The sequence below is a fragment of the Homalodisca vitripennis genome, chromosome 4 (genome assembly GCF_021130785.1).
Source record: "Homalodisca vitripennis isolate AUS2020 chromosome 4, UT_GWSS_2.1, whole genome shotgun sequence".
Taxonomy (NCBI): domain Eukaryota; kingdom Metazoa; phylum Arthropoda; class Insecta; order Hemiptera; family Cicadellidae; genus Homalodisca; species Homalodisca vitripennis.
In genome coordinates, this window is record NC_060210.1 from 20,336,685 (window position 1) to 20,351,135 (window position 14,451).

At 40.5% G+C, this 14,451-nt stretch overlaps 1 protein-coding gene across 1 annotated transcript in view; it reads right to left on the reverse strand.

The window, feature by feature from the left end:
• Positions 1–14,451, reverse strand: part of LOC124359017 (equilibrative nucleoside transporter 1) — a 94,502-nt gene that overhangs the window by 11,981 nt on the left and 68,070 nt on the right. Inside the window, exons 6-7 of the mRNA XM_046811356.1 lie at positions 12,461–12,606; positions 10,692–10,777 (exon numbers count right to left, since the gene is read on the reverse strand). Coding sequence (XP_046667312.1) covers positions 10,692–10,777; positions 12,461–12,606 — 232 coding nt within the window. The remainder of the gene's footprint in view (positions 1–10,691; positions 10,778–12,460; positions 12,607–14,451) is intronic.

The window sequence follows — 14,451 nt, forward strand, 5'->3', positions numbered from 1 at the left end:
TCAAGAATTGAAGTAAGTTGTTTTTGTAAGAAGTTAAAAACTAAGTTAATTTCCATATATTATTACAGTAGGTTAAACATTTTTACAATTAATTGCATTATTCCTTCAAATAAATCATGTTGTTATTATACAATAACATTTTTTTTTAATTTTGAATTTCTTATTTGGAAAATTCATTACATAAGAGAGTAATTTTTATTTAGTTTCTAGAAATGAATATATTACATTGTAATTAAATCAGTATGAATATTTAAACAAATAAAAACAGTTTAAACGACTATGATATCCATTATTCGCTAACCTGGAGGAAACCTCCGTGAGCGCCTGATGGTGTTTCTAATTTTAAGTGCCTGATGGAGGGTTAACAGATAAGAAAAGACTAAAAATTACATTCATTGTCTACAGACAATCGAATGAATTTTACCATTGTTCATTAAACTGTTTGATAGTAGGCTGTAAACCTAAGTTGTGGGCATCAAAAACAATCCTGGACTATGCACAATGATTTATAAGAAGGAAAGGGTGTTAGAAAATTTCATGTAATGTATATCTGATTAGACAAACCTAAAATTGAATTGTTTTAACAACTTAGAGCTAACTTCTTCAAACAAATTGTCAAATCTAAATCTAGGAGTTGAGTATTAAGAAAGTAGTTAAATGAAGAAGGGCAATCATAAGAGCTATCTGTTATATACATATTGGTTTTTCAGACCTTATCTCCTTCTCGAGTTTAATTACAATAAATGTGATAATTTTTGTATTACTTGAGATTTTTTAAACTACTTTTAACAATCTAATTTTTTAACTTTCCATGATATATTTTCCAGGTGCATGAAAGTCATCTGGCATAAATATTTAAAGATAATAATAAGTAATAAGAAGTTTTTTGTTAACTTTTAGATAGATCTATGCATATATCTGTAAAATAAAGTAGTTTTAATCCTTAGCACAAGATAGACACGACAGAGAATCCTCAGAAGGTTGAATAGCCTCCCCAGCATCGCAGCTGTGCAGGTCACATATTTCATTTCGAGGTGAGTACTCAGAGGACGGGTGACCACGAGCGATTTTTTTTTTTTTTTTTTTTTTTTTTTTTTTTTTTTATAAGGGGCAAAAAACGCTGAGGTTATCATTGCCCTCAAGAAAGAATTGACACCTACTCGTATTTGGTAGTGTCAATTAGGTACATAAAGATTACATTGAATGTAACAAAAATAGGAATTACGACAAGTAGGTGAGTAAATAATTAATACTTAAAACTAGGTAACAATAAATATAACAAGGGAAAGACTGTAGAGAGGTCTTAACCTATATAAGGACTAAAAGATAAATAAAACATAAATAAGGACAAGGTACTTAACATTAATTAAATAAACTGTGCAAACTTAACAAATTTTACTGCTACCAAGAAAGCTGTAAAGGGGCTAATTTGGCAGCTGTCATTATAAAGATAAATACACATAAATAATAAAACTTATAAATATAAACAACAATCAATAATCGGAATAAATAAGTTTAACATAATACTATATTTTATTCATCAGCGACGTTGCATTCAGAAAACACAACAGTCTTTGAGTTGCCGTCTCGTCATCACAGAGAATACCGTTCAACGAAGCCGGCAGATTCGAGTTGCGCCTATGTATCAAGTAGCGAGGGCAGTCAACAAGCACATGTTCAACTGTGATGACAGTCTCACATGTGTCGCAGACCGGAGGATCATCTCTACCCATGAGGAAGCCATGTGTGAGAAGCGTGTGGCCTAACCGCAGGCGACACAGCACAACCTCCTCACGACGGCTCGGGCGGTTTGCTGTCTCCCAGAGTCCAACGCAGTCTTTAATACGTCGTAACTTGTTGTTAACGACTGCCTGCCACTCGGTATTCCATTTGGCTTTCAGTTTGCCCTTCACCACCGGGATAATATCGGAAGAAACCATCCGTGCGGTGTAAGGCTGGAGTTCCAAAGCTTCTTTGGCTCCTCTATCTGCCAGCTCGTTTCCGGATATTCCAATGTGTCCAGGTACCCAGACAAGAAAGACAGCAACACCTTCGGACTGAAGGGAAGACAAAGAGTGCCATATTTCGCGGATGATTATGTGTTTAGAATACATATCGCTGATGGCTTGCATACCACTAAGGGAGTCGCTGCAGATAACCAATTTATTTGTCATGGCACACGTTATATTTAAGGCCTTTTTGATGGCTGTTAATTCGGCCGTGAAAATGGAAGAGTCATTGGGGAGACGAAACCCGTATCGTCTAACCCCAGTGACGAAAGCACATCCAGTTCTACAACGTTCCTTTGACCCGTCAGTATAGACAACATCGCAAGGTGCGAGGCTGCCTAGTATTTGACGGAGTTCTTGTTGGTAGACTGTTTCTGGAGTGGAGTCTTTTTTAAACCTAGAGAGATTTAAAATGATTTTTGGCATTGAGACGCTCCAGGGTGGAATATCACATTGATGGACGACTTTGAACTCGTAATCGTTTAGGCCTATTTCATAAGCGTAGGTTTTGGTCCTAACGCCTAGGGGTGAAGGATGATTTGGTTTAGCTAGGAAAGAATTTTGGAATGGATTTCGCAGGACCGGTTCAAATGCAGGGTTGTCTGGTTTACCTGAAAGAGCATGAACATAGTTTAGGGACAGATGTTGCCGTCTATGCGAAAGAGGAGGTTCTCCCGTTTCTGCAAGAAGACTTTTAATAGGAGAAGATCGAAAAGCTCCAGTGGCCAGTCTTAAAGCAGAATTATGGATTGGGTCAAGCATTTTGAGAGCACTGGGTCTTGCGGACCCATATGCTTGACATCCATAATCTAGACAGGAACGGATGGTGGCTTTGTAGAATCTGAGCATGCATGTCCTGTCCGCCCCCCATTTTGTTCCGCTTAAAGCTCTCAGTATGTTCAAGCGCTTCACGCATCGATCTTTTAGGTCTTTCAGATGAGGCACCCAAGTTAACCGGGTATCAAATGTGAGACCCAGGAATCTGATATTGTCACAAGTAGTGATTCTCTGACCCAGCAAAGAGAGCGTTGGCTGCTCAACAGTACGCATTCTGGAGAAAACAATGGCTTTTGTTTTAGGTGGAGAAAAAGAAAAACCCGTAACTCCGCACCACTGCTCAAGCCTGTTGATGGTAAGCTGTAAAGCTCTCTCCCCCACCGCTAGCTTCTTTGTAGAGATGTAAATAGAGAAATCATCTACAAACAAAGAACAGCGCACAGGAGGGGTAACGCAGGACGATATGTTATTGATTGCAATGGCAAACAGAGTACAGCTTAGAACGCTACCTTGTGGAATACCATTTTCCAGCGTGAATAAATCGGAAATTTTTGTCCCAAGTTTGACCTGTATGGTTCTTTCCGACAAGAAGCCCTGTATGAAAGAAACCATGTGGCCCCCTACACCCCAAGATATTAAAGCATTTAATATCCCCCTTCTCCAAGCCTTGTCATAAGCCTTGGAAATGTCGAAGAATACCGCGATCAACTGTTTTCTTTCAATAAAGGAATTCAGGATTGCCGATTCCAAAGCAAGTAGATGGTCACTTGTAGACCGGCCTTGTCGGAATCCGCACTGGGAAGGTGAAAGAAGATTATTTTTCTCCAGAAACCAAACAAGGCGTCTGTTGACCATCCTTTCGAGTACTTTGCAGAGACTGCTAGTAAGCGAAATTGGTCTATAGCTACCTGGAGAAGTTCTATCTTGGCCCAGTTTTTGGAGAGCAATAATGTGTGTGAACGACGCCAAGAATTAGGGAATGTGTTTTCTAAATATATTCTATTATATAATTTTAGAAGATCTTGTTTTCCATCTTCCGTCAGGTTCCGCAACATGGCATAATGTATGTTATCGGGACCTGGAGCAGAATTTGATGTCGCCTTTAGTGATAAATAAATAAATAAATTTCTTTATTGCCGTAATAACAATTTTTATAACATTGCATGGCACGCGTCAAGTCATGTAGATATTTAAATAAAATAATATTGTAGTGTTTACAAAGTTATATGTAAAACTAAGCAAATAAAAGAAAGCACTTAAAATTTTAATTCTCAAATAAAACAAAACTTAAATAGAGAGAACATTATGGCTTATCATGTAGGCCTAAAGCCTGGCACCCCCCACTCAACGGTTGTACCAACTAACCTCCCCGGTCCACGAACTCGCCGACGGAGTAAAAGGCCCCTTGCACCAATAGGTTCCTTAGCTTCCTCTTAAACAGTGGTTGCCCATTTTCAGCCTGTAGGTCAAGAGGCAACTTGTTGATAAGTTTGGCCCCGACCTCAGATGGCAGGGCTTCGAAAGCCCGGAGCCTGTGCTGCGCTGGTCTTAATGCATCCCTCCCTCTAGTGTTGTAGTCATGGATGTCTCTGCCCCGCGCCACTTCACATTTGTAACGACAGTACAGGACAGTCTCGTACATGTAGAGGGATGGGAGCGTTAACAAATCGAGACTTTTGAAGTGCTCCCTGCAGGATTCTCTCATTCCTATTTTAGAGATGATTCGGATTGCTTTCTTCTGCAGGACAAAGCACCTTTGGAAGTGGGTGTTTGCGCATCCTCCCCACAACGTTATGCCATAAGACATGTGTGGGTACACAAGGCCATAATAGGCCATTTTTAGAATAGAAATTGCACAAAATTCTGCTAACTTTCTCAGAGCAAAGATGCCCGAGGACATTTTGGCGCAGACTGCGTCTACATGATTGTCCCACGTTAGACTTTTGTCAATGTGGATTCCTAAGAATTTAATGCTGTTTAGTTCTTCAATGACTGTGTCATTTAGCACAACTGATGGGCCACAATCATGGGACACTCTTCGCCCTGAGAAATAGATGAAATTGGATTTTGAATCATTTGTCTGCAGATTTACCTTAGATAAGAACTGCAGACAAGAATTTGCACTTACAAAACATTCCACTTCCAATGAGGCCCTGCATTTACTCTGAAAACAGAGAGTTGTGTCATCTGCGTACTGAATCATTTGGCCAGTTGATATGGATGACCTGAGGTCATTAACATAAATTAAAAAAAAGAGCTGGGCCGAGAATTGATCCCTGTGGGACCCCATATTTTACGAGGGCGTTGTTTGATGAAACGCCATTTATATGGACTTTTTGCAGGCGGGAACTCAGGTACGACTCAAGCCATGAGAGTGGTGTACCTCGTATCCCACAGTCATGTAGTTTTGAAATGAGAGTCTGGTGGTCCACACAGTCAAACGCCTTAGACAGGTCAAGAAATACGCTAAGCGTAGGTATTTGCCTGTCCAAGCCCTTCACAACAATGTCGATCAGTTTAGTGACTGCATCAATTGTCGATATTCCCTTCCGGAAACCAAACTGTTCCTTACAGAGAATATCATGCACGTCCAGAAAGGAAAGCATTCTAATGAGAAATAACTTCTCAAATATTTTGCTGATTGTTGGAAGAATGGCAATGGGCCTGTAATTGCTTGGAGATTTTGAATCGCCTTTTTTGAAGAGTGGAATGATTTTTGCATTTTTTAGGCCGTTTGGAAATTGCCCAGTTTGGAAAGAAAAATTAATCATTCTGGCCAATGGTTTCAAGATTGTGTGGAAACACTGTTTAAGAAGCCACCCCGACAACCCATAAACATCCCTAGAATGCTTGGCCTTTAAGTCCCGGATCACCGCAGCCACCTCACCCTCTGTAACAGGTGTTAACATCATCGACGCTGCTGGGCTGCATGACCCCCTGAGAAGTTTGAGAATCAAGTTCATCAATGGTAAAGGGAAGGTTTAAAGGAGAGTTATTATTAATATTTAAATTTAGAGGATGTCTTTCTGTATTTGTTTTGAAATTTTGAAACTCCCTATTGAAAGATGACGTTTTTGAAATTTCCGCAAAATGTGAGCCGAGTAGATTGGAAACTGTCAAGGGATCAGTTACCATATCGGTACCATTTTTCAGAGCAATAAGAGAAGGTGGAGAGGTCTTACAGCAAACAGATCGAAGCTTCCTCCAAACATCAGATGCAGGAGTTGTTCGTTTTATTCGATCTGTGTAGTCCAGCCAGGACTGCCGCCGTCTCTGTCTAAATACCTGTCTTGCTTTGGCCCGTGCTCTTCTGTACCTACTTAAATTTTCTTCAGTCGGTGATCTGTTGAACTGTCTTAAACATTTTCGACGTTCCTTTAGAGCCGCCGAACATTCTTCAGACCACCAAGATACCTGGCGTTTGTTTGGTGAACCCGAGGATTTTGGAATGCTGCGCTCTGCGGATGTTATAATATTGGATGTAAATAATATAGTGGCTGTATTTATGTCGTTTGATTGGATATTAATAGTTTGAGAAATTATGTTCTTTTTGTACTCGTTCCAGTCAGCCCTCTTAATTTTCCACCTGGGACACCTGCCTGTCGAAGACGGAAAGGATTCAAAAGCCACGGCAATGGGCGCATGGTCACTCCCTGACAGGTCGGGAAGTACGGACCAATGCACTCGAGTTGCCACGACCGGACTGCAGATTGACAGGTCAATTGCCGACCATAAGCCAGTCCTAGGGCACATGTAAGTGGCCGACTCGTCATTGAGAATGACCGCTGCCACTTCATCCCACAATCCCGCAACCATGTTACCCCTCCGATCAGAATGGCTGGAACCCCAAGAGCGATGGTGTGCATTGAAATCACCAACCATCAAGAAAGGAGACGGGAGTTGGCTGTAGAGATCACGTAGATCATCAAGAGATAAATCAAAAGGGGGAGGTGGAATATATATGGAGCAGATAGTTAATTTAAAAGGAACATCGATTGATACTGCTACTGCCTGGAGGTTTGTGACGATGTTCAAAGCTCCAGCATTAACAGAAGAATCTGCTAGAATAGCCACACCTCCACAGGCAATTTGTTGGTGATGATCTAGGCGAAAGATGTCATAACCATTTTGTTTGAAATGAGTATGAGGAGACAATTTTGTCTCTTGTAGGCAAATAAATTTAGGTTTTCTTGTATTTATGAGTAATTTTAAGTCTTCATAGTGGCTTCTCAAACCATTAATATTCCATTGTAATAGCATTTTATATTATATATTTTATTTTGTGCTAGTTCATCGTAATTTTTTTTTCTTTGTTTAGATACAGGACGGAAGTTACCATGAACAGTTTGGAACTCTGTCTGCATCTCCAAAGGGTCCTCAACCATATCATCATCAAGTGATAATTGTGAGGATCTGGACGAGGATGGATTAGTCTTTTTAACTAGGAATTTGGATCTATTTTCTGATTTTGTTTCTATGTTCTTTTTTAATTTGTCGGCGAGTTTTTTCCTCTCTTCCAAAGATAAGGCGGGTTTCGTATTTTGTTGAGCCTTATCTCTGAAAGTAGAAGTAGCTGTTGGGCGAGCTTGAGTCTGTGTGTTGGACTTAGTATGGGGCGTGTGGACTCCCTGGGAAGGATTACTGGCGGATGTCAACGGATGTTGTCCGGTGCCGGCTGCAAGCTGCTTAACCAAAGCGGCAACCTGCTCTGTTAGATTGAGTACCATACCTTCCAAAGCGGTACATGACGGGCACTGTGCGGATTGGACTGGGGCTGAAGCAGCTTCGGAGTACGAGACTCCCTTTTTAGGGGTTGGAGCGATTCTTCTCCTGTACTCTTTGCGGGCTTCGTTAAAGGAGAGTTTGTTAAGAGTAACGATCTTCAATACTTCCTTTTCCTCTAAGTAAACTCTACACTCCTTCGAAGTGGCCGCGTGTTTGCCCTTACAGTTCACGCATCTGACGTCGTTCTTGCAACCTTCCTCTTGGTGGCCTTCATCGCCGCAACGGGAACAAGTCTCAGGGCCCGAGCACGTCTTAGTAGAGTGCCCGAATCTCTGACAACGGTAACACCGCTGCGGATTTTTAAAGTATGGCCGTACAGTCAGGGACAAGTACCCAGCCTTAATAGTTTTTGGAGGTTGGGGAAAAGCAAAGGTCAGAATTAGACCAGGAGTCGGAACCTTTTTCCCATTCTCCGTCCGAAGCATCCTGACCACATCGGTTACCATTTCACACTGCAGCTCTTCCTTAATTTCCTCCTCACTACACTCCATCAGGTCACGGCAGAAGACGATCCCCTTAGAGGTATTCAGTGAGGAGTGCGGTTGAACAACGACTTCCACCTGGTCAAAAAAGCTTGTCATCTGAAGGAACTTCCTGGCTTGGATGTAATTCGCAGCCTCCACCAGGATAGTTCCATTTCTCAGTTTGCTTACCGATTTAGGCTGACCGCCTGAGGAAACAAAAGCTTTGTTTATAAGGAAAGGACTAACCTTCGTTAGAGTTTTGCCCTCATCCTTATGACTCACGATTAGATATAGTGGAGTTGGAACGTTCATATTTTCTGCATTTACTTTTTCTTCCACTTTCCTTTGTTTTATATATGATTCATTTTCAGAATCTGACAACTGTCGTTTTTTCTCTGGATCATTAAGATCTCTTCCTCCGAATTCTTGCCCTAAGGGTGGGGTGGTTTGAATATCCATATATAGGGTCACCAGCGCATCGTGTTTAGTAGTGCGGGCCGATTCACCGGGAGCGGGCATGCCCTCGGGTGTCCCACAAACCGTAGCTTGGGGGACAACCCTACCTCAGTTCCCCGAGGCCCGGTTTCCATCGATTACCAAGTCGGGGATACGCGCACAACTTGGACTCGCACGTGGCAACAGGGGCTCCGACACCCCTGCCTACTGAACACTTCCTGACCAAGGACCGAAGTGGCTGGCTTCTGAACCAGTACAAGACTTACGCCTCGGCAGAGACAAGCTCACATCAGCTCTCACCGACACCAGAAAGGGCATCTAGTGCCGGCTTAAGCACTCCCAGCGAGCCATGCACTGGAACGGTCAGAGGACGGGTACTAATAACACCCTGGAGGGGGATTTGGTAGGAATTAGGGAATGGTTAGGTGGGAAGAGGCAGTTTAACGTCATACCCAGGACGGGACCACGAGCGAGGCCCACCCCTACTGCGACACTACAGCTTGGATGGCCACCCCCAGCATCGCAGTGTGCAGGTCACATATTTCATTTCGAGGTGAGTACTCAGAGGACGGGCGACCACGAGCGAGGCCCACCCCTACTGCGACACTACAGCTTGGATGGCCACCCCCAGCATCGCAGTGTGCAGGTCACATATTTCATTTCGAGGTGAGTACTCAGAGGACGGGCGACCACGAGCGAGGCCCACCCCTACTGCGACACTACAGCTTGGATGGCCACCCCCAGCATCGCAGCTGTGCAGGTCACATATTTCATTTCGAGGTGAGTACTCAGAGGACGGGCGACCACGAGCGAGGCCCACCCCTACTGCGACACTACAGCTTGGATGGCCACCCCCAGCATCGCAGCTGTGCAGGTCACATATTTCGTTTTGAGGTGAGAGAGGACGGGTGACCGAGATAAAAATTCTTCTTGTGTTTCTTTATAGAGTGTTACTTAGAGTTGTAAGGGTTCATGTGGTGAGTAGTTAGAAGGTATATTGTTGTTTAACCCTTTGACTAGTGATCCCGCAACGCATTCTGGAACATCCTATGTGCTGCCTGCAGTAATCCCGATAGCTGTGCGGAAAGCGGTATGATGCTAAGCAGTCTTCATAATAATGTATCGTGATGATTAATCTCTCGCTTGAAGACGAATGCAATCTAGCATAAATAAGAAAGAGTTTCAAGTAGCTTTATATTTTATCGCTCCCAATAGATAGCAGATGTTCTTTTATTTCTTTCAGACCCAATTGACGGTATTCAATCAGTTGCTCCAAGTAATCAGCTCATTCTATTTTGGTTTGTGTAGTGAATATAGGTTGTTACTTCACTTTTACGTTACCAGTTGCCTCGATTGTAAACGTTTTGTTGTATTTACCGTGAGTAAATAAACATGGCTGTTTGTGTAATTACTGATTACGTAAAATGGTGCGAGAAAGACTTGCAGACGAATTTTTGGTTAAGATGCTACCATTTCCCACCACCATCCCTGCTACAGATAAGAAGGACAAGCCAAAGAGAGCATGCTACGTGTGCAAATAAACCAGCGTCTGCGAGCAGCGGCGCAGGGACACGATGTGCCGGGATTGCAACGTTCCGCTTTGTCTGTCCGACTGTTTTCGCACCTTTTTTACCATAAAGATTTCTGAGGAGACTAGTGTACTGTTACTAACTTGTACCTAACCTGACCTTAGTATGTTTATGAGAAAATGCTGAATATTTTATTTTATTCACATACTTTCTAAATACTTTTGTGCCTAATTAGATTAATTTCTGTATAAAAACAAAAAACTTCAAAAACTTTTAATTGAGTGTTTTTCATAACACCTCTACTGTAGTAAACCTAAATCACCTTAAAAAAAACAAAATCAAAAATTAAAAAACCTCACTTTTTAGGGCACTCTTACAGAGGAAAACCCACCAATCAAAGGGTTAAAGAATTATATCCAAGCAACATTATTGCAGAAGCTTCACACAGTTGGTTAATACACAAATCTGACATCCATAATGTGTTGCCCAGAGCCTTAATCTAGACTTACATCAATCAAAGAACCCCCACATTCAAATTTTCACATTCAAGGTTTCCTACAGTAGTAGGATGTTGTAACAAATCCATTAGGGACAAATAAAGAAATTTTATCCTCAAATAAATACAAGATCAGATGTATATAAAAGGTAAACAAATGTAACAAACAACTTACCGATCCCAGTACAATGGCACCAGTGTATTTGAACGGCAGTTTCGCAGCTATGCCATACACAGTGTTCTGATAGATTCCATTTGCCACTGCAGACAAACCATAAATCTATAATTTATTTAGAATCAGGATAACTTGTGTAAAACCTATTAAAGTTATAAACACCAAAGGTTTAACATGAGGAAACTTGTTTTTTTAGTAATTTCCAGAATCAAAAGCATCCTTATTTCAATAATAAATAAGAGTTTTAAATTTTAAATTATAATCAGCGAAAGTTTTCTTTGGGTTGGTTGTTTGCTCCCATACATGCTGTGATTTTTAAAATATATATTTTATTTTATTTACATATTCCTATGTATGTTTAATATGGTTTCATTTTAGGGAGAGGTTTTTCCTATGGGTCATAAACCTCATACTGACTAAACACGGGTTAGTAAGTTTTAGCCGTTTTATTGCTTAACGTAATTGTAATTGCTAGTGCTACTGTAACTTTACATATAAAAATGTTTAACTATCTCCAAAAAAACCCATTTTGGGGAAATGATTCGCTTTTGTTTCCTAGAATGGTGTCCTGAGTTTCATTTTTCTATCTATGTCAATTAAAGGTTGAGCTGGATCCATCTATGTTTTAACTTAATTAATTTCAATGAGCTGCCATTTTGTGCTGGGTTGAGATAGGAAGCTTTAGTTTCCACTTTTCTTCTTATATTATCAAAACCTTTCAAATGAGGTGTGACTTAATGGATCTTTACATAAATTTTGAGCCTCCCCCCCAAAATCCCATTTTGAGGAAATGGGCAAAGTTGTAACAGTGAAAGGTGTTCTGAGTTCCATCACTCCATCTTTATCCATCAAAAACAAAATATATGTAAAAGTACAATGTGTACTTTTAACTCACACTGTAAATAAAAGAGGATGTTTGTATATATGACATTAATAGGCTAAGAAAATATTTGACCAATCATTATGAAAATTTGTATGTATATATATGTTTCCACAGAGAAGGTTTATATGCTATGCCCATTGATGTAACTTGCCACCAGGCGGCACTGCAAAAGATAAAAGTTTTTAAAGTGCCTGCACATTATGAACTGCAATTACAAGACAGTTATGTATATTAAATAGCCATACACTGTTAGAGGAGCTAAATTATGATGTTTTTTTTTTAAATATCATTTTATGTCTTTAAAATAGATTTTAGGTTGAACTTAAAGCTTGAACAAGGCAAACTCTACATCGGCGTTGGAAATATAATTCACTTGAACCAAAAGTGTTCATACATGGGCAAAGATAATGAAAAGCATGTGAACCAGCTAGTCTAATATAAAAATATACTTCAATTAAATAAAACTATAGAAAGACAGAGTATACGATAAAATACCAATAGACACACGTATTATATAAAGTTCCGTGTATGGCATTATGCTAATTTATGTGCTAAACCATCCCAACCTATCCTAAACATCTTTGTTGGTAATTTAATACATGATTGTGTGAGCTATACTATTGATATTAAATGAAATAATTGTACATTTTTGTTGTTACCTCTCGACCAACTGTTACCTCAAGAGTTTTCTGACATAAAACAATTTAGAACTTCTACCTTTCTTGGAATTTCAGATACCACAAGAGGATTAACTTTCTCATGATTTAAAGAAGTATACTGTTAATAAAGTGACATGATATTGAACTTCTTCTACCCAAGTAAATGATGTACAAATTTTAACTTAAATATATGAACCAACAACACACCTTAAGGGGAGAGGACTTACTGTTGAGGATAATGACAGAGCCGATAGTGACCCAGAAGAAGATACCAGGCCACTGAGAGGAATCTCCCATAGCAAGAATAACAGTAACCACAAACACAATAACTTCCACCAACAAGGTCCAGACAATGCGAGTCGTTAGGTTTCCTCTGTAACACACAAATACATTCCCTTCATTATATCTTGTGCAAGGATCACAGTAACCACAAACACAATAACTTCCAACAGCAAGCTCCAGACGATGCGAGTCATTAGATTTCCTCTGTAACACACAAATACATTCCCTTCATTACATCTTGTGCAAGGATCACAGTAACCACAAACAGTGGCGTCGGGCCGGGGGGCACGGGGGGGCACGTGCCCCCCCCAACATTATGCAAAAAAAGAAAAAAATAATATAAATTATCTTTAAATTACGTATATGTATACACTAAAAGTTACGAATGAATAACTAATATAGATCCCCCGTTAGTCTATTTTTCTGTATGCATCTAATTTGATTCTGTGTGTGTAAAGTATGCGCGTGTTACAACTAAATTTACAAGTGCCGGTGAGCCGACTCTGGCCGGTTGCGCCCGAGCTGGAGCAGCCGATCGAATGCACCCGAGCCCAGCCGACGCCTGGCGGAGGGATATCATACCAGCTCAGTGCGCGTGTGTTGTGTTGTGTAGGTGGTCGCCACGTTTTATTCGTTCAATAAGCTTATTGTTACTAGCTGAGCTGCTATTGTTTGTGTAATTTTTGCGGATGTTCGTTTGTTATCATGTCTAAGAAACAGTCCTCTGTACTAACATTCTTTAAAAAACTTGGAAATTCAAGTGAAAGTGTAAATGAAGATAGACATTTAGCGGGAAGTAGCACTGGAGGTAGCGTTGGTGATGAATCGCCATCTTGTTTACGCCCAGATCGTGATGCTACATTCCAGGGCGAAAGTAGAGATCCTTCATTGGGAGTACAAAGTGCAGATATTGCAAAAGGAGCATTTCAGCCTGTTGATTGTTTTAAGGTAAGCAAGATTCAATCCAAATCGAGGCAGTTCAAAGAATCCTGGTACAGTGAATTTAATTGGGTCGAATATAGCCCCATTAAAGACGCTGCATTTTGTTACCCATGCCGACTATTTTGTCAACATAAGTCTGGTCGCGGGGAGGAGTCATTCACTAAACTGGGCATGAACAATTGGAAGAAAGCTTTGGAAAAATTCAGGAAACATGAGAATAGTGAAATGCATCAAAAATCTAAACAGTTTCTCTATGAGTATAGAAAAGCAGGAAGCACGGTAGCAGATTCGTTGTCCTCGGCACATACTAAAATGGTTGAGATGAATAGGAGGTATTTAAAATTCATAATTGAAAACATCCTATTCCTTGGAAAACAGAATCTTGCCTTAAGAGGACATGATGAGAGTACTGCTTCATTTAACAGGGGGAACTTTATAGAACTGCTACAACTGAGATCTACTCAAATGGAGGAAGGAATCCAAACATTAATGAAATCCCCAGTCCATTCATACAAAAGTGCCCAGGTACAAAATGAGATAATAGATTGCATAAAAAGTGAAATGCTTCAACAAATTGTCCAAGAGGTGAGTGAGGCTTTGGCCTACTCAATTATTTGTGATGAAACTACGGATATTTCAACCCGTGAACAGCTTAGCATTTGCATTCGATACATTACTAAAATAGATGGACACATTAAAATCAATGAAAGGTTTTTGGGCTTCGTTGATGTGTCAGACACTACTGGTGAAAATTTACATCACACTATTAAACAGTATCTGCAGCAGTTGGGTATAAGCTTAAATAAAATGCACGGCCAGGCATATGATGGAGCTAGTAACATGAGCGGCAAATTCAAAGGTGTTGCCTCAAGGTTCCAAGAAGAAGAGCCTAAAGCTTTGTACACACACTGCCATGCCCACTTGCTTGATCTGGCTGTTCAGAGATTTTGTGAAGAAATAAGACAGCTTCGGAATTGCTTATCCATAGTAAATC